The sequence below is a fragment of the Neopelma chrysocephalum genome, unplaced genomic scaffold (genome assembly GCF_003984885.1).
Source record: "Neopelma chrysocephalum unplaced genomic scaffold, ASM398488v2 Primary Assembly neopelma1_59, whole genome shotgun sequence".
In the NCBI taxonomy this organism is placed as follows: domain Eukaryota; kingdom Metazoa; phylum Chordata; class Aves; order Passeriformes; family Pipridae; genus Neopelma; species Neopelma chrysocephalum.
The window spans coordinates 29,160,101-29,180,811 of NW_020897714.1; the positions used below are offsets into that span (position 1 = coordinate 29,160,101).

The 20,711-nt window shown below is 40.3% G+C and overlaps 1 protein-coding gene across 15 annotated transcripts in view; it reads left to right on the forward strand.

Moving 5' to 3' along the window:
* The first annotated feature begins 11,398 nt into the window (after nucleotides 1-11,398).
* CACNA1C (calcium voltage-gated channel subunit alpha1 C) overlaps nucleotides 11,399-20,711 on the forward strand; it is a 433,748-nt gene continuing 424,435 nt past the window's right edge. For all 15 annotated transcript variants that reach the window (XM_027680722.1, XM_027680736.1, XM_027680724.1 and 12 more), the window contains exon 1: nucleotides 11,399-11,926. In XM_027680722.1, the coding sequence (XP_027536523.1) occupies nucleotides 11,878-11,926 (49 nt within the window). In that variant the 5' untranslated portion in view covers nucleotides 11,399-11,877. The remainder of the gene's footprint in view (nucleotides 11,927-20,711) is intronic.

Here is a 20,711-nt window from a genome sequence, read left to right on the forward strand (position 1 = left end):
CTTCAAGAAGAATTTAGGGTGACACCAGATGCAGTAAAGCTAGTGAGCAGATTGCATTCTTCTCCTGGAGTAAGTCCTGAGCTAACAAAGCTGTATGTTTTGGGTTTCACTGTGTTGCCTAATGTGCTGCTTTTCTTAACTGTAACATACAACTGATGGCTCAACAATTTATGGTCATTATACATATCACTGAACCTTTTCACAAAGTTTAGAGGACCAAGTGAATTTCCTTTTTTTTTGTAGTGATATTCTGACCAAGTTCTTACAATAGCTAAATCATTTCATGTGGCATTTTTCAATTCCAGTTCCAAGGTGCAGTGCGGTGTTAATTCAAAATGAAGCTTTAACTCAAATGTCAGTTCTATCTTTGTGACTAGTAAAATTATTTTTAAACAGTTTTTGTGCGCTCTGAAGTTTTTTGGATGCAAGGCACTCTGAATATCATCAGCGACTATATTTGATGCTGCTGCAGACTATGGGAGCTTCATCTCAAGGGCTGAGAAACTTAAAACATGGGGAGTCACGAGGATGTTCTTAACTAGTGCCAGAACATCAGCTCAAGCTGATTGCTCCTTTGTGTCACTCTTAGGGCAAAAGTGTGATTCATCACTTCCATTTTGCTGAATACTGAAGTGCAGATGCATCTTTATGGGTTAGATTTTACTTCCATTGAAGACTAAATGGCATCCTGATCTCGTTTGTAATAATGTAAATTGGGAGTAATTTGGTAAAACTCATAGACATACATCAGTATAGTTCTTGTGTGAGATCTTCTCAGATTCAGCAGCTTCTCTGGAAATAGCATTGGTCTCAGGAAACACACATATTTAGTTCCCTTGGGAATTATGTGGATTTCCCTTGAACTGGAGAGCATCTGTGGATTCTGCTTGTTATTCACCAGTAGAATATTTGTAAAATAAATTAAGACATTTAGGCCATGTGTTCTTCCTGTGTGAGAGTTCAGGCATGATGTAGCTTTCGATGAATGATTAGACTTGACCACCAGCTCACTTCCATTTTGACAATAATACCATCTGCCATTCTTTCATAGTGTGCTTGTTCTTCTATCTTTGTAACTCTCTGGATGACTACATTGTTTTGATATGCTAGGCCAGTTAAGCTGCAAAAATCTAGTTTAAAAATAGCTGTATGATTTTAAAATGATTTTTAAAACCTGGAGGAGCACAGAAGAAAAAATTGTTTATATATGGTTATAGATCTATTTCTGCAGTTCTATTTCTGGTAAACAAGCTATCTGATACACTAGAGTAGCACAAAAAGGAAGACTTATGTAAGTGTAGATATGGAGTCATTTTGGGCTGTGGTCAGGATGACATTAGAGGCATGTCTTTGGGTCACTAGGCCAAGCAGCATTTGTTTTGGTTCTTTCAGGGTTTGTTGTGCTTTTTTTCCTTCTTTTTCTTTTCTCTTTCTTTTTTTTTTTAATTTTTCTTTTTTTTCCCCTCTCCAACATTCTTCTTCTGTCAACATGTTTTATTTTGAGAACAGAATTTCCTCTCTGGTTTCTTCCTTCTTCAATTAATTGATGTCTTTTACTGCTAGACATCCTTTGGGCTGCAAAACAGCAGTACAGTAATGTACAGCTAAATACAGATATTCAAAATGTGAAATCTGTCAGTCCATCCCCTGGGCACAAGTCTATGCCTATTCATGTTAGAACAACAGTCACATGCCTTATTAAATCAGGTACTCTTTGTGCAGCCCATGTACTGTGGATTTTCTCTGCTCTATAGTGCATAAGCTTCACTGTTGTGCTTGTGCTGATAAGAATTCCTTCCTCAGGCTGCAGTGGAAACCAGCAGCCCCTGTTGTGCATGGTAGCAATTGCCACAAACACTACAGGTTTGAATGGAAGAGAAATGGAATCAGAAGGATGTAATAGCCCCGTATTATTTAAATAGTAATTTTCTACATTCTCAAACTCCACTAACCTGGAACTTTCAGACTACACTTTGCCTTTGGGTCTGACAGGCAGCACTGACCAGTAGAAAGCTCAGAAAGTCGATACCTCCATTTTCCTGTCTTTTTCCAAAGTTCAAGCTGTGTTTCTTCAGGAGATGGCAGCAGATGACACGGTAATGGTAAAAGTCAGAGACTCTCCTATGAGACTGAAGAGGGAAAACTGCCCAACAGTTACTCAGTTAAATAACAGAACAATCAATCCTTTTGCATTATGGTGATACAGATGGAACTGAGTAAGATTTTGAGCCTTTTGTGTTCCTTTGACAGAAGAGAAGTACCCTTGAGACTAAAGGGAGATGGTCCAGTGCCGGACAGCTCGCAGGGTGAAAAAAAGTTTTCTTTACGTCAAGTTGGATCATCCTGTGTTTTAGTTTATGACCACTGCCACTTGTGCCTCTTGTAAAGAGCCTGGCTTTGTTTTGCTCTGAAAGTCTAAAAGAAGAAACTAAGGAACTAGATAGAGAGAATTCCTTGGGAATTTAGTTGTTAATGAGACCGGTCTGAAATGTTCATCTTGTTTCGCCTAATCTTCTTCTGCAGTCAGAAGACTCGAACAGTCTTATGGAAACACAAGAAATGAGATATAGAGAACAGCTGAAAAGGCAGTCAGAGAATAAAGTGGGCAGTGTGGCCTCTTCTGTTTTCTTTACAGTTTATAGCTTGTGCAACATCAGGTCACACATTTATTCTGGTTTTTGCAACTTGAAAGATTACTTATGATAGGTATTATTATGTTTTATCAGCTTATTGGTTTAATGTCGAAATTCTATATCAGCATCAGGGCCTGAGTCCTTTACAACTCGTGTTCTTTTTCTGTTTTAAGAAAACATTGCAAAGAGGTGAGGAGGACAGGAAAGAAGGATAATGGCAAGGAATGAAAGATTGCAATTGCATGTGCTTGCTATAGGTGTAATTGCCAGGAGCTTTCCATTCTCTTTTGATTTCGGTTTTTTTTAGTAAAAGCGATTAGTTTTTCTTCCCGTAGTGTAATAGGAGAAATCAAATAAAGACTGAAAAATTCAATGGTGCTCTAAAAAAGGGTGAGTTCTGAATAACAGCTCAAACAGACTTAGCCAGTGATGTAACCTATTCTGAAACCTATCTATTTTCCCCTCAGTGTAAAACTACCACTATTTTAAGTTCAAGCAGAAGGTGGTCTTTCTCTATTTCTCACTTACTGTCACCCTGAATCAAAGAGGATGTTAAACCTGATCTGGAAATCTTATTTCCAGTGATGCATTTCTTTTAGATAAAGCTGTCTTTTTTTCTTTCTTTCTTTCTAGTTTTTCCCTCTTCTAGTGTGTGTTAGGAGCTTAGCTGGGTCATTCATGATCTCATGGAGTTCTGGAGAGGCAACTCTTATAAACTAGTGTACACATCAATGGCATTATAAAATAATGAACTCTTAACCACTTATTTTAAAGAAATATAAATAATTCAGTCAGAACATGTGGAACTAGTGAGTAAAGATTTTAAAGTTGTTTACTTGTTTCATTTTGCTTGTGTGCATGTTTAAGCAAAGAGGGAAGAATTGAAAGTGGAGACGTAAATAAACTGTTCTAATTGCATGCTGGAGGGGTAGTTTAAATAACAGCATAGCATTTTTCTCAGCTTCTAAAGCTTCAGATTTTTTTGAGAAACTGCAAACATAATGAGCATTTCTTACACTAGGTTGAATCAAAACCTACCTTACTGTATTATCTCCCAAATCAAATAATGCTCTCAACTTTGCTGCCTGTCACTTCACCTATTTTACCGCTGCTGTTCCACCAAGGTTCCACTGCAGCTAAGGAAGCTTTGGAGGAGCACATATTCAGGAAACTACCCATTACATATTGCTACAAGTGTTTGGAATATTCTGCAGCAGTCTTGGAGTTCACAGTGACAGCCACACAACCATTTTTAAATTAAGGCTATTTGAATAACTGTTTTGTGCAAGCCCAAATCCATGCAATTGGAGCAGATTTAATTTATACAGTGTTCAGGAACCTTTCCACGAATGCCTTTAATATCTCTCCAGCAAAACACACTTTCAAACACTTTGTTTCACACTTCCAGAACTTCTGCAACACTTTATTAAAGTTCCACTAAATGAGCCTTTGGATGTCCTAAGAGAATGATTAGTCAAGATGGAACCATAATGAAATATACAGTTTTAAAGTTGATGATATAACCAATTCAGTTAGGGTTTGTATAGCATTTGCTTGTGGTGTTTTGATGATGATTTTTTTGGAAATAAAGAGAGCTATTTTGAGCAGTCTGTTGGAAGTAATTTTGTTTTAAAGGGCAGTTTGCAAAGAACTGAACACAATGGTTAGGTGGTACTGAGGTAACTGCCCTGACTATGGTATCTAACCACACAGTTCTGGAAACTGGGGTTGAAATCAAACATTGCTACATGTGGAAGTTGTTTCTGACTTAGTGCCCATTTGAACTGACCACAAAATCATTATTCAGCTAAACACAATTACTAGTCATTTTAACAGGAGGTAGTGAGATAACTGCAAGTTGTAGAACAGACTTTGAGATTACATGAAATAAAGTTGCTAGAGCTGAAACAGAGGCTGATTGCTGGATGAGTTGTGTTTTTCTTCGTTTTGGAGAGAAATAATGGTGATAAAAGCCAGAGGAACACCACAAAGATTGCATTATAACCAGACACACTTACTAAGCAGTTTAGTCCTTCAGTACAGAAAGACCCATAGTTGAAAATGAAGTGTTGACATTGTATGTCAGGCCAGTATCACAGTAACTGACTATTCTAACAAATTATTCGAATCATCTTCCTCACGGCTGATATGCAAGATGATGTATTTTTAGACCATTTTATGTCATTAGTGATTATTGTAAATCCTCCAAAATCTGTCAGAACTCCAATTTGCTGGCTTCCATGAGTTTGTCAATAATTTTCTATGTTGATAAGGCAGATTTAAAAGTTCTGAGTTTTAAAATTCCAAAAGACAAGGAAGGACCTTGGCCTTACACCCCGCTCCAACATTAATTTGTTTTTCTTTTTTGAACTCGGTTTATGAATTTGAATTGGTTCTACTAGCTAAACATATTTTTCTGCATTGCCTTCTTATTTTGACTTGGTGTAGTTTTCATTGTTTGATAATTAGATCCACTGAGGTTTCCAAATGTCAACATCATGTAATTCTTCCAGTCACTGTAAAGTCTTCCTCAACAACTTGCAAAAATTTACTCCTTGAAGAATCTATCCCTTCCAAAAAAGTCTGTCTTTGTGCTTGCCCTAAACCTTAACTTACATGTGGTTCTTAGTTATGAACAAGATACATACTACGTATTCCTATTTTGTAGAACTACGTTAGAAGATTAGAATGGTAATAAGTTCTTAATTTTTGTTGTGTAAGCAGTGGCAAGTATCTAAGATACCCTCAACACTTTGCATGATTATTTTCACCAAAGGGTAGGCTGATTGGATTAAAATTTCATTTTTCATTGTACATCTCCTTGTAGACATTATTAGGTCATATCTTTTGTTTAACTGATGATTTTAGACTATTATTTACTGTAACAATTTTGCTTTTTTCTCTCTCTTTTTTTTTTTTTAGTTGGCAGTAGCTGATGACAAATGGCTGAGTATAAATCTCTTTGGATCCTTATATAACCAGTCTAGATAGGCTCAATTATTTCTTCTTTAAAATAGAAACAGTGCAACATTTCTTGTTAAGTTCAGGTCTTTCCCTTAAGCTTTTTGGCAGAGTCACCAACTGACCTTTTTCCTGCTTGAGGAGCAGAGAACACTTCTGTATTGAAATTCTGCAAAGGTGTTAAACCTTCCTTCCTTAGTGCTCTAATTAGCACCGTGGCCAGGTGTCCATGAAGGTGACGGCACCGTGAAAACTGCCAGAAGTTCTCTTCAAGTCTGATAAGCGTAACTGCATTTATGTTTTACTTGGGACAAATGTCTCTTCTGTTGTTTCTGTGTGTTCAAGCGTTTGTTTCCTGTTGCACTTTAAAATTGTACATGGATTCATGCCTACTGATCAAACACCAGTCACCTGTTTACAAGGATAAATGGTGAGCTCTTCCATTTCTGTATTAAAAAAAGCACCCCTGCCACCACCCATTGAATCACAGATCACAGCTGACAGCTAAGATAGGCAGCAAGATTTTAATAAAATCACACGTTAAGTTATCCAGGTTACTTTCTAGAGGCTTCTGCAGTCTAGAAAATCAAAACCTACTTAAAGGCTATCAATTTAGTCTACTTCCTTGTCTTCCGTGTCATGACCATTTATTCTACTTGCTAGCTACTTTCTTATTGACAACTTACAAGTTGTCAGTTATTTCATTCTTTCCTTTTACCCCCTTAGATTTAATATTTTCAGTGGTTTACCAATACTAGGCCTTCAAATGCTTTAGTGGGCTATACAACTATCTTGATAAATCTTGAAATTTTCCTTCTAACTTTTTGTAGTTGCTTGTCAACCTTTAAATGTAAATATAAAAGCCAATGACTGAAATTTCAAAGCCCAGTAACCACTCCTATTAATTTGAATGTGAAAAATACAACTAAGTTTTCCAAGTCAACTCTGAAAATCAATCTTTTTCACTGTATAAAATTTCAAAAGTTCCTGTTCATATGTCACTATTCAAGATTTTAAGAAATGAAATTACCTAGAAATTCTGGTCATCAACCTTCCTTTTCCCTTCCATCCCAGATTTTATTTATCTTGAGAAAGTCTTCTGTGTTCTAGTTAGTGGATCATTTTGAAGGGTCTGCAGTTTCCTGACCACACTTTGAATACCTTTACATAGGACTATCAATTGCTTTCATTTCAATTAAAATTAAGCAACAAAGACAAGTCAAGTAAAGAACATTTTTATAAATCCATACTCATAGACGTGAACAGGTATTTTTTCTGTTAACAAATAGGAATTTCAATTGTGGAGGATGATACTCGTTTTTTAGATTATATGTAATTCAGAAGAATCAAAAATCGTAAACAGAGCAGAACTGAAATAGGAGAAAAAATTGTTATCATCAATATTTCAGTTTAAAAAGTAACACTGCAGTCGTGCAACACTGGCAAATTTTTCTATTTCTATTGTACTGTGTATGGACTAACTTTGCAGTCTTGACAGAAATGACAGAAGTTGTTAAGAATATTATGTTGTTCATGCACAGTGATTCTTTTAGTGTACCCAGGACTGAACAGGCTACTGCTTTAGGCTGGAATGCTCTGAAGAAAACAGACACTAGACAGAAACCAGAATAACTGACATGTTAGCCTTTAAAAAAAAAGGAGGCTCAGACTTCATATAAAGATTGCACTGTGTTTAGATCCCATTTATTTAAATCAATGGAAAAAAAGGATTACACAGTTTTCAATTCAAAAAAGTGCTGATTCTTATGCGAACCCTTCTCTGTTTGTTGGTGGAAGTGCAAAATCTTAAATACGTGGGGAAAAAAAGGTACCTTTCAGCAAAGTAATAAAGATCTCTGGCATGGTTTCTCTGAGCTGGCCCTGGAAGGAATTGCTTTTGTATTGTGAGCATTAGTATTATTTCTGGGATAAAATACATTTTATTCCTGGCTTTTGAATAATTTACCTTTTTATTTTATAGTAAAAAGCATTACTGCCAAAACAGTGCAATCTACTACTATGTAGTAGATTGTCTATGTAGTACTATGTCTATCTACTGAAATTAGATAGACAGATAACCTATACAGTAGGCCCAATGAAAACCCTCCATCATTTAAAAAGTACTGAGAGTGCTTGAAAGAGCCTTACCAATAATTTTATAACTTATAAAAATAGTTCAATGCAGAGTTATTGCATGCTTCTGTCTGTTTTCATTCCGTTGCTTTCCAGCTGTTAAATACAGCATGACAGTAACTCTTCCTCTTTGAATCAAGGAGACATTCTCCTGCACAGTCTGTTTGGGGGATTTCTGTTCTGAAGATGGATGCAGGCTCTGATATTGGATTTTGAAGAAGCTGTTGTGCCCAGTATACTCTATATAAGGCTGGATAAGAGGGAAGGACTACTATATTGTACATGGAACAAAACATTCCTGACACACAAAATGGGCTGTTGCGTGTTCACATCATGCACCCTACAAATCATCTTTGACACTTTATAACTTTAAATAGCTGTTTTTCAGAAATCTCTGACTTGGTACTTTATATGGCCCTTATTGCTATTGTTCTCAGAGCAACTGGAGAGCAATTTTTTTCCTTGTAGCATTATGTGGGAGAGAAAACTAGTATCTCCACCTTAGAGCTGGCCTAAGGCTGAGTATACATTGGATCATTTGTCTAATCATCTGCTTAGAGGAAGTCTACAAGCACAGATTCAGCCCTTGTGTCTAATCCACCTTAGCTCTAAATCTGCTGGGTGCTTTATCAGGCAGGGACTAAGAACTTTCTAATTGGTTTTGTATTGAAATAATAATTCTTTCATAAGTTTTTTTAAAGATCTTCTCTCACTTGTATATTCCTCTTTGGGCTGTGTGTGTGGAGATTGAACTCTGAAGAAGGCTGTGTGTCCCCCCTTCAGAAGGCCTTAAAGCTTTTCAGAGCTTTACTCCTTCAAAAAATTAGACAGCCTTTTAATTGGTTTAGGCTGTACACTTTGCTTTTAGAGTCCTGGCCCAGAACGTGTCCCATCGGAGAGCTCAGGATTCAGAGGCCATACAGGGAAGGGCTGTTGTCCTCTCTGAAGTCTCCAAGCTACTGCTCTGAAATCTCTAAGGAAATCCCTTCTGTACTACAATGAAAAATGGAAAGAAAGTGTAGAAACGAACTTTAGGCCAATTTATTTTCCTGGTTTCTGTGAAGGGTAACACCTCAAGTTCTTTCCTGATGGAAATAATACTAAATGCGCCTTTCAGTAATCACACTTCTAATGAAAAAATCTTACAAGCACTTTTACTTCAAATGCCATTTCTTTACCAAAACTGTTTTCATGGATTACATCTTCTTTGTGTACTTGGACAGTACAAATGCTTTAGGGGAAGGTGTGATGCTCACTCTTGTGTCACCTGATTCTCTTTCATTAGCAGGATCTTTCCATCTTAATCCTACAATCAGTTTCTATCCACTTCTCTGTACAGAAAATTATTTGCATCAGAATTGCTGAGTAAGGAAACCTCAAGTTATAGTAGAATTTTATTTATGCCGAAGAAATTAATGCCAGCTAATATTCTTGTTTCTTGTTCTATTTTTCTTCTGTATTTGGTTTTTGGTAATTGGCCCAACTTGTGTCCTACTGTGGGAGCTTGGCAGGGAGAGAGGGATAAAGAACGGAGAAAGAGATTTGTAGGTGGCAGGGACAGCTTGTGTATGTGGCTGCATGCATATGTGAGCTGGCAGAAAGCAAGGCTATGTGGATTTTAACTGTTTAACTAATACTGTACGTAAATCTTTAGCTAGCTGGGAATGTGACCCAAGAAAGGCAAAAGAAATATTTACAGGTGCTCCACCGGTATTTGATTTCTGTACAGGAGTGATCAGCATGCACTTAATTACTTCCCCAGAGACTATGTCCATGCAAGGGTGAATCATGCAACTCTCAGTGGACTCATGGGTAGAAAAAATGGAGTTAGCACAATCCAAAATGGCAAGGATTTGTGGTCACAAGGAGAAAAATAAAATGTACATTTACACAACAAATGTAGGCAGTGAAGGATTTTCTGTTCAGTACTTCTTATCATGGTGAAGGGAAGACTTGGGTTTTTTTAAGAAAAAGGCAACTTCAGTAGAAAACGAAAGCCAATATATTGCCATTCCACCTCTAGCTCTGATCTTGCTTGATCTGGTAAGTTAAATGGGGTAAGTGCATGTGACATTATTAGAGAAAAACTAGGCAATAGAGGACAGAGTATTTTAATTGCTCAGAGGAACTCTTCCTCCTGAGTCAGAAATAAAGCTGCGCCTCTACATGCTGTCAATGGCAATATGGTGTTGGTTAATTACCCTTTGAACAGCGTCTAATGCAGAAGTTGTGATGATCAGTGGTTATTAGAAACCAAAATGACCTTTATTTAGGACAAGTGCTTTGGCTGCATCCAGTTTTCGGTAAGTGCTTTACATCTATTCCAGAGGGTTTTTAACTGTAGTTCCAAGTGGATGTGTTGTTTTCTTGTTTCTTTGCCTCAATCTGTTAGGTAGTGGTGTTTTCTATTATATTTTGAGTTCCAGCTGAGAGATAGCTCATTTAAAGTGCTGGGGAGAAAGCCTCAACAAGAGATGGAAATTTGATACATCCCACTGAAATCCATTTGTAGAGAAGGCACTAAGTTTGTTCGAAAGTAATTCCTTTATAGGGGTATTACCAATTCTAAATACTCTTTTTTTTCTAGTTGAAATGGAAAACCACTTGAAAGGAAAGACCCACTGTGTTTTAAGTTCCACAAATAGTATTGCATGCATGTGATGTTAAATGGATACTTGGTTATCATGAGAATCTACAGCCAGGGGTTTGCACATAGGACACGGTATTCCGGACATTCACCTCCATGTACGTCAGAGTGGATTAGTTCTTCGGGTTGTGGCAGCTTCTGCAGTGGTTCCTGAGGGGTGTTTTAGAACTCTGCATCTCTTGTTTAACATGGCAGCTCGGAGAGTCCAGATAGGTTTAACATGTACTGCATTCAGCTTGCATTTTGTTTTAAAGGAGTCATTTTTGCTCTCTGCGGAGGCTCCAATTGTAGAGGGCCAAATGACGGGCATAATTAAAGCAAGTGGTGGGATACCAGCGGAGCACTTTGGTGTTTCCACCAAGGATTTTGCAAATCCTGGCTTGATTAATCTATTTAAACATCTGTGCATCCTCTCGTCTGTGCAACTTATCCCCGGGTATCTCTGCCTGCCTACCGTGCCTGTGTGTCTGCCTGCTCGTAGCGGATCAAACACAGCCGCAGCCCGCTCTGCCGCCTCGCTCAGCGCTCGCACACGATGCGAACGGTTCTGTCCTCCTTGAAATGCAGCTCACACTCGCATTCCGTAGTGGAACCGCAGGGCAGAGCCCACAATATTGAGAAACCGGATCGAAGCGGGGCCGGCGGACGGCGGCGCCGGGAGCCGCGGGCGGGCGGCGGGCGCTGCTCCGGGGCCGTGCCGCTGTCCGGCCAGGCCGCCCCTGCCCCCGGGCCGCCGCCCCCGGCCCGGCCCCGCTCCCCTCGCCTGTCCCCCCACTTCTCCGCTCCAGGCAGCCGGCTCCAGCTCGCCTCCTTGACGTCATGTCTGTAGCGAGGCTTCAGCAGGCGCAGTGGAGGCAGGCAGCGTGTTAAACTTTCAGATCAAGTCCGGCGGCTCCCAACGCCGTGCGCGGGGGGCTGCGTGCAGCCGCCGCAGCTGGAACATCTGGAAGCGTTCAGTGTGTCTGTCTGTCGGCGAGAGGGAGAGAGCGGGGAGCGAGCGCGCTGAGGGAGGGGAGGGAGTAAGGGGCTGGGACTGTGCTCTCTTCCTCTGCAGAAACAGCTCCCTGCCAACACAACGCGCTCAGAATGGCTTTGAAGAGGAGGAGCAGCAGCGTTTGAACATCTCTCCTTTTTTTTTTGCCTTCCTCCTTCTCTTACTCTTGTAGTTGGTGGATTTTAAAAAGACATTTAGCCCTCAGAGGTTTGTCCTGGATGCTTTTGCTTTTTTCCTTTATCCCCCCCCTCTCTCTCGTTTCCCCCCTTCCTGTTCTTTTTTATGGTTTAACAGCCAGAGGTGCTGTGCTAAATTCTTGGAAGGGGCCCGGATGTACTGAGGATGCATTGCAATTTCACTAAAGGAGGCAGTAGTGGAAAGGATCAGTTTTTGGTGTTTGATGCAATAATGGGAATCAGGTAATAATAAAAGGGGAAATTCTACAGCTCCATTCTTCCTTGAATTTTACCAAGCCGATTTTCGGAGGGATTAATCTGGACTCGTTTTAAATGGTCAATGAAAACAAGAGGATGTACATTCCAGAAGAAAACCATCAAGGTAAGCCTGAGATTTACCTCCGAGGACCTAGCAACCATTCCCTACCCTGCCCTTTGTCCGTTATCTCTCGGCTCAGTTCAGCCGCCGCTGCCACAGCCAGCGGCAGGCGGAGGGGCCGGGGCAGAGGACAGCCTTTGACACCGGGTTCCATTCGGAGCATACAGCTCCCCTCGGCCGGGCGTGCTGCGAAGAGACCACCCCAGCCCCTCAGGGAACGGGTGTTAGGAAACCCCGGGCAAAGAAAAGTTGCTTTAAGTCGCCGTCGTCGCCTTCTTAGGCGGAGGGGTGAGGAGGGGCGCCCAGCAAAGGGGCTGCGCGCTGGGGCCGGGGGCTGAGGGGAGCCGCGGAGCAACCCACTCCTCCGTGTCAGAAAAAGATTAACTCGCAGTGTGGCCGGAATTAAGGGATCTTTCCCAATTAACGTTGTCCCGGTCCTCCAAACCCCCGTCTGGGTACGGCTTCGTAAGACACCGGGAGAGGAGCCCTTCCCTTCTCTTACGCTATTTCTAATCTCTCACACGAAAGGGGAGGGGAAGGGAGAATTATCTGTTTACACACATATACACCATACACGCGCCCATACTGAGAGAACGAGGGACATCGGGGGTGCCTGTATTAAAATTAAAGTTGGTTTTTACTTGGGGCACTGATTCCTCGCCGAGCTCCTCTCAGGATCGCCCGCATCATGGATACCAACCCATGCTGCTGCTCCTCGGCATTAGCAAACGTCCCCCGCTATTCCCTGTAGTAAAACTTTGTTTGTCCAAACTCCAGAAGCCTTCCCCCGCCCCCACACCCCCACCCCCCCGCCCAACCCCGATCTACCGTTCCTGAAGTTATTTTTATCCTATTACCTGCATGGTGTCACCCCCTCCTCTCCCTTCCCTCCAGCCCTGGCTGCACACACACGTCGGTGTTGCAGAGCAGACAGAGCCATTTCCTCCCCTCGGCGAGAGAGGAGCAGCGCTCCGCCGGGAGCGGGTGCCGGGCTGCCTCTCCCTCCCCAGCAGAAGCCCCCAGGGCGGCCAACTTCTTCCTCATCTCGCCCTTCGCCCCCGGCCTTGCCCTCAGGGCAGCCCCTCCCTCGGCCGGCGACAACTTGCCTGCCTGGAAACGAGCCCCCGCCCGCTGTGACCGAACACCTGCTCGGGGTGCGGGGGTGCCCCGGGTGAGCCCCTCAGCTGCCCCCTGCCCCCGAATCCCTCGCAGGGGTGGCCGAGGGTGCAGCTGGGGAGGGGCGTTAGCGCTGGCAGCCCTCAATGGTGGAGGGGCAGTGGGTTTCGGAGATAACAACACCCTCCTTCCGATTAAATACAGCTTAAAAAGAATAAAAGCACCCAGCACCCCCACCCCTAGCCACTCTGTCGAAATGAGGTGGGAGGGGAAAGGAAGCAGCCCCTGATCCAGAGTGCTCCTTCCAAGTGGGAGCGAGTCCGCAGCACATGCATTCAGCAGGCATAATTGGGCTGCTCTTCCTGGTCCAGAGCTGATAAAGTGGATGAAGAGCTCAGCCTCCATAGCAATATGCCAACGCTATGGCAACCTAAATCCAGCTCCCTCCTTATCAGCTGCAGTGATTATATAATTGGAGGAACAGTTTTGCATCTGTCTCTTGATGCAGATTGTCATTACTCCCAGGTGAAAGAACAACTTCTAAAGCAAACAGAAAATCAGCCAGGTGGAAGAGAGTTCTGTTCCCTGATAGTGCTCAGGCTGCCATTTATTTACAATCTGTTTTTATTTTGTGCAAACAGCACCTGAAAGGTTAAATTGATCAGTAGTCAAGAAAACCTGGTGGTGAGGAGACAGGAGCAAACCAATCACAACGTGGAATGGAGCCATTAAAGCAACCACAGATGCCCAGTTGTGAGGTAGTGGTAGAAAGGGAGTGGAAGATGAAGCGAGGTCTGTGATCCTTGCCTACTCCTTGCTTCTAAGAGAGAAGACTGATTTGGATAAGTCTTGCATCTTTCTCAGTTGCTGGCAGCAGCAAGGTAAATGTTCCAGGTACTAGTGATGCAAGACCAATATTGATGTCTGTTCTTGAAACGTGAGTGACATGACGAGGCCTCTGCCAGCAGTTGCTCTCTGCACAGGTCTAATCTCAGTCAGCCCTTTATCAACCTGCTGAACACTCAGGTATCTGGGCAGTAGGGGAGCTGGTGTAATAGGGCTTACTTAAAATAAATAAATAAAGCATAGAGAGGCCATTAGTTACACTGTGAGGGCTGTGGGGAGGAGAAATTGCATTTGAAAGTGCTTTGTTGACTTCTTAACTGCTAATTTGGGTAGGTTTGTAATACACTTGTTTTACGCTTTTGAACATGACTTTGTACCCTGAAAATCTTTTACCCTAAACTAAGAATTCCCTAATTTTTTTGGGTGTTAAGACATAAGCCTACTGTGTTTTCATTACAGTCTCCTATTGCATGAAGGGGGAATAAACAGAATTATTTGTAGATCCTGAGACACTTTCCAATCTTCATTTTTGCCCCACAATGGAGTGTATTTTTTATAACCATTAATTATTCATTAATACCATAGATTACGTGTTTGTCTAGAAAATGATGAAAACCCACCTGATAAGCACCAGCAAAAGCTCTCAAAAGTAACTACATCGCATCTAATGCACACGTGGGACCGGATGGAATCCTAGATGGGCAGCTTTAATGCGCTGCCTCATAATACTTTGAAAACTTGCTCTCCTAATACAAAATGGAAAATCAGTTTGCAAACCCACGTGTTGCAGCTCTCTCCGGGGAGGGACCGGAACGAGCCATCCTGGCCCCTGGGTGGCCGCTTTGGCTCTCCAGCGTTGCTCAAACACCTCGTGAGGTTTCGCTGCTGGCCCTGCCTGGCGTCCGGCGGGATCTGTCCTGGGGAGATTTGGCGATCGGGCAGGAAATGAAACCAAGGCAGCAGTTTTGCTGTGTTTTTCAGTTCCGGGGATTAGCTGGGGAGGGGGAACGGGGGGGGTCCCGGGCTGCCTCTCCCGGAAGGTGGCACTGCAGGGCCGCGGAGCCCGGCGGCGCTCGGAGGGGCTCGGCAGGAGACACTTCCCGGGATGCTCATCCAGACCCTGCTCTTCAGGAGGAAAGGCCAGATGTAGCACTGAGAGATAAGTGTCTATCCCGGAATAAAATTCGTTAGGATTGAAGAGCCCCTGTTAGGTCATTTATTCCGTGTAGTAATGATTCTCTGAGTGAAAAGCCATTTCTGACACCATGTCTGAACTACCCTGCCTTCAATTTCAGAAAATGCCTTTGGGCTTTGTCCTTATTGCATATTTTGAACAGATTTCTACCTGCTGCTTGTAGAAAAGAACCCCCTCAGGTATTTGTCAACCATAATTAGGTCTTCTTGCAACCTCCTTTCCAAACCTGCACATACACTGTTCTTGAAATCTTCCCCTGTAAGACACTCCTTTCATAGTCCTTGTATCTTCTGTATCTGTTAAATTAAGAACTAATTAGTATACCCTTTATCAGAAGCCTATTGATAGCGAGAGGGTCAAGTCACAAGCATAGTCCCTAATGCATTTTCTGACCTGAAGTGAGGGTCAAACCCACAAATATTCCCCTTAACTTTGCAGGTATAAATAGAGATGATTGTGTACACTTCACAGCTGATTTCAGTTGAAGGACTGAAATCTGTCTCATGCTGTGCTACAAGACAAAACCATTGGCTATATGCACTAGAATTTATTGGATGTTTGCTTTAATTTTCTGGTCTATTTTCAGAATGCCAATTTTATTTCCTGTTATTTTTTGGGGAAATGCTTTTATGTGTAGGAGAAACCATGCTCTTTCCATGGTGACAAAGTAATCAGATTAGCAAACTGAATTGTCATTTTTGACTGTTTGTTCTTGTGCTCTTGTTTTGCTGTCAGAGTAGGCATTTGTCGTGGGGCATAAAGAATACCTCTAAGTGGTCTGAAACAGCTTATCTTCAAGATTTTTGTAGAAAAGAGTCTGAATTACTGTTTAAAAATGCAGCACTTTAATTCCATCCCCCCACCCTATTTAACAATAAACACTTGTATTTATGAAGTATTATCTTCTGCCTTAAAGTATGTGGAACTTTCAGTAACAATAAAGCATTTAAGGCTATATAATACAAAATATAAATGTATGTGTAATATAAAAATATTTAATATAATGCTAAGTAACAGTACTTAAACATTCTGCATAATACAGTGCACTGCATTTACTTGTGAAAGGTGACAGTAGAGTCTTCAGCAAAGCATTTCCTATCCTTACAAGGAGTATTTAAGTATCCTGGAATTTAAAGTATATACTTCTGAAAGACTGTCTTTGAAATTATCTTCAGTCACAGTCATAGAAACCAGTCTTGGTTAGGTCATCATCACAGTTCCTGTTGACTGGTTCTACCTGAAGTTTGCACTGCTGCCATGAACACTTACCTGGTGTGCTCTCTGCAACCAAGGCACCTTTCTGAATCCACTCTTGCTTGCATCTCTACTCTGCAATCAAATATGTTTTGGGGGTTATGTCTGAGTAATTCACTGCAGCAGATGTGACACAGTGTTGCCACGTGGAACTAATTTATCCTACCAAGACATTTACTTTGAATCATTTGTCCTCATCTTTTTGTTTCCTCAAAACACTTCAGGGAACAGGTCGTAGAACTGTGGTGTTACTGTGTATGCTTAATTTGGGCTTATTTTCTCTCAGTTTTGTGGAAAATGGTTCTATGTCCATGCTTAAAATAGGATTTATCTGAATGGCAATAGCTCTTAAATTTATTTTTTTGGTGTGTGTGTGTGAATTGACATTTATGGCAATTTGACTCGCTGGGAAGTGTCTTTTTTAACCCTTTCTGGGAAATAATTAAAGGAACAGAGTCATTCAAGTTCAGGAACAGCAAATACAAGATCTCTTCTGAGCAAGTGTGTTCTCTAAATTTATTGACTATCAACCAACATAACAGATGTGACTGCATGCAGTAAAAGTCTCTCTTAAATTATTGAACACAACAAATCAGATCAACACCAAACAAAGCTTTTTCCAGTGGCAGATATATGCTTTACAAAACATAATGTTATTAAATGGTTCAATTGCCTATCTTTTTTTTTTTTAAGACTGTAGACAAACCCAATACTTTTTTTGTTAATCATTTATCTGAAACACTGGTTTTATTTAGACAGTGGGGATGATATGAATTTGAGAGCAAGTGTATTCATCAAAATGTTTATTACTGAATTTCAGCATCATCAATTTTAAAAAGAGAAAACAATATTAAGTGTTCAGACACTGCTTGCCAGAGAATACTTTTCCTTTTGGTAGTTAAGTTGGCATTTCTTGTAATTTTACCAGTGGAAGTTAAATTCTCTAAAATGGCTTTGTTTGTTTGTTTGTTTGTTTAATTGGAGTAAAAGCATCACTGTACATTTAAGCTACTTGAAGACTCTTTTTTTCCTCAGCCTTCTTTTTTTTTTATCTTATGAGAGAGGAAGTCACAGTCAGACTTCTGGGCAGAGTGATGGGCTTGTGGTGCTTCTGCCAGAGAGCAGGTGTGGTTTTAGGTGGCAGGGTGGTCCTGCTGAAGCTCTGATAACCAGTGGTGAGGTTACATGATCACAAATGGACCTGTTGCTCTTGCAAGGTTGTTGTGGAATAAAGCAGGCTGTAGTTGCTAGCATACATAAATCTTTTTCTCAAAGAGTCCTTGAAAGTTTCTCTCAGTTTCTATGGATGGGATATAATCATAAAAGCGGTGTAAACTTCTTTGAGAACTTGAGATGGTTTCAGGGTAGGTCTCTTCCAGCTGGAAGAGTCACAGGTATCTCTGTACTGTGTATAGAGACTTCCAGAACAAAAGGGCTTGCTGAGTTTCTCCCAGAAACCTAAATAAAACATTAGAGATTGTATGGTTTGAATAGATGGACTTGACAGTCCATGAGGGGTGTGTGTGGGGGAAAACAAAAGAGAAAAGATTAATACATGTGTTGTAGAAAGTGACAGGAGATTTGATGGAACCACATTTTGTCTTTATTTGGTCAAATTGGCAGTTGTCCAGATATCAAGGTTGAATTATTGTGATCCACAGCTGAGGGATTATTAGCACAGTTCATCCTCAAGAGATTAAATTGAGGAGAACCAACTGATGATGGCTTTGAAGGTGGTCTGCTCTGTATGTCTCCTTCCCAGGCATCTTTCCCAAAAAGTGGTAAAAATCTGTGAGTGGTTCACTTTAGCATTCCAATACATGTTAACACATCAGGTTGATAGATGAATCCTGCTGTAATTTATAACCATTTAGCTGGGTCTAGTTTCTTTCTGTTGGGATGTATATACACCCACACATAAAATCACTGTGGAAGTGATAACTGTAGGGCTTGAATCCAAACAGGATTGGGATCCAAACTTTGATTTAGATTCCTTTTTCCTTACAGACTAAAAAATATCGAAATAACTGTTAATGGATACTCTCTGGGATGTTAAAAACTTATCTAGGAATGCTAAGACTATATATTTGTAGAGGACTTCTGCGATTTTCCTTTTTTTTTTTTTTGGATGTGTCTATGTTTTTTCCAGTCTCAGATATTAAATTCTAAATCTCACTGGCTGTCAAAACATTCAGAATCCATCAAAAAACACCAGCAAGTTGAATGTCCTTCAACAGCTGGGAGGAGTTAGCAGAGTACCAGTTAAAGCCCTGTCTATAGAGATTAAAAAAAAAAAAAGCATTATTTAACCTGGCAGCTGTAAAGAAATAAAAGAAATCCATGAGATTCATCAACTGCACATGAACAAATGTAGCACATTTAGGAGGGAGGGAAAATTTTCCTCTTTGATAGAAGACAGAATATTAAAATAAGGTAATTTTTAAGGGTGACTGGAATCTTATTGGTTTTCAAACTAGACCCAGTAAACATCTGGCTAATTCCACAGGAACTCTTTTTGCATTTTGCACATAAATCTGGAGTTAATTGTTTCAAGGAAAATATCGTCTGATATCCATCTAACCTTTAAAGGATACTCTGTCATATGTTTAAAATATGCTTCTCTAAATGGTATTGTTGTTTATCTAAAATTTTTCAGGTTTTCAGCCCACTATGTGTACGGTTGCCTTTGGGTATTTTGGAAAAAACAATTAAATATGACTGAACATGACATTATAATTACAAAGTAAATATGCTGTAATTGAGTAATTAACTCAACATTTCTTCCTAAAGGCATTGTAGGAACGAATTCATGTTACTGATCAGATTTCAGATTCTTTATTCTGAAGGAGAAAAAAAGACTTCCATTCTCCAATATGGATGGCTAGATATAAGACTTCTTAAGAGTCCTCATTTTATAAATGTAATATGTGTTTTTTAAAATTTAATATGTATTATTGATGCATCAAATATTTTTCTAATATGAAGTAGCCTTTTACCTATACAAAAAGAATACTTGTGTCTCTTTGCTTGCAAGTCAGTTCAGCTCTGTTAGGTACCAGCTGTACTCTGCTTCATGTATTATTAGCAAAAATAATAATTCTGAAATTGAAACCTGTGTGATATAGCTGTTAGTAGTAGAGTTCCTGAGTTTTAGCTCCAGAAACAATATAATGAACTGTGTGAGAAGCAAATATAATCCAGGTGAATTCAGGAATTAAAATTTGTGTTTGTTGAAGACAGAGGGAAAATGAATTATTGCACTTAAGTACACTGCATAGTGGATTGATGTTGAGCCTGAAGTCTGACGTAGATTGACAAATGCCAGGAAGCTGAAAATTAAGACTGATCTGTAATGCCAAACTTTGCCTCTTTTTCTGTCTTGTGACTTCCACATAGTTCCCAAAAGAATGTTTTCCACGCAGATCCTATATGTAAATATTAGGAATTTGAATTTAGTTAACTACAAAGGGGTCTGATTTCCTTGGGATGAATTTAGCATATTGACAGCAAAGTCAGTTGACAGCAAAGTCAGCAAATGAAGTCAGATAAGCGCAAGGGCCATTAAGAAAACAGAGGAAATCCATAGTATTCATTACTCTCTGGAGTAGTGAACAAATAGACATGTGTAGGGAGGAAAGCTTCACCTGAGCGCTGAAATTCCCATATGATAATTAAATTGCCTATTACTGCTATTATAAATTGTATATTACCTATTATTATTGCCTATTATAAATTATATAGATGCATAGAGTGTTTTCAAGTGTAATTTAAATTCGAATTGGTGTCTTTAGAGAGAAGTAAAATGCATTTATGGGGTGAAAATTGAGAGTGATCAGGTTTACTTGTGGGTTTAATGGAACTTCAGTATGACTGTATTCAGGAGCAGCATCTAGGTGCGGATTACATGAAAGTTTTACATCGTTTTCACCTATGTGAAAATTTTAAACGAAAAACCTGAGATTTGCAGGCATCAGGTTTGGTGCAGGCAGTGTCAGAGTTGAATTCCTAAATCAATGAATGGCTTGAGTGATAGAACTCTAATATGTTGTCTGGCAGATTCTCACTGGCTTTGGCTAAATTGCACAAATTCTAAGAGGGTGAAATGTTTAACTGGTGTTTGGGATGGGGTGGTCCTGCACGTAGCAGTACGTGCTGCTGAGTTCTCAGAAACATTTCTCTACGGTTCTGTTTAAGAATTATTTGCTAGTTGTTTAATGTGATGAAGCTTATTGCTTAAATCAAAAACAGGGGAATTCATGTGGGAATATGTTGAAAAAACCAAATTCTTAATTTTGGTTTTGGCTTTACATTATGACAAAGAGAGTTAATAATTTAATTTCAATTTTGGATTTGAAAACAAATGCAATCGCACAATAG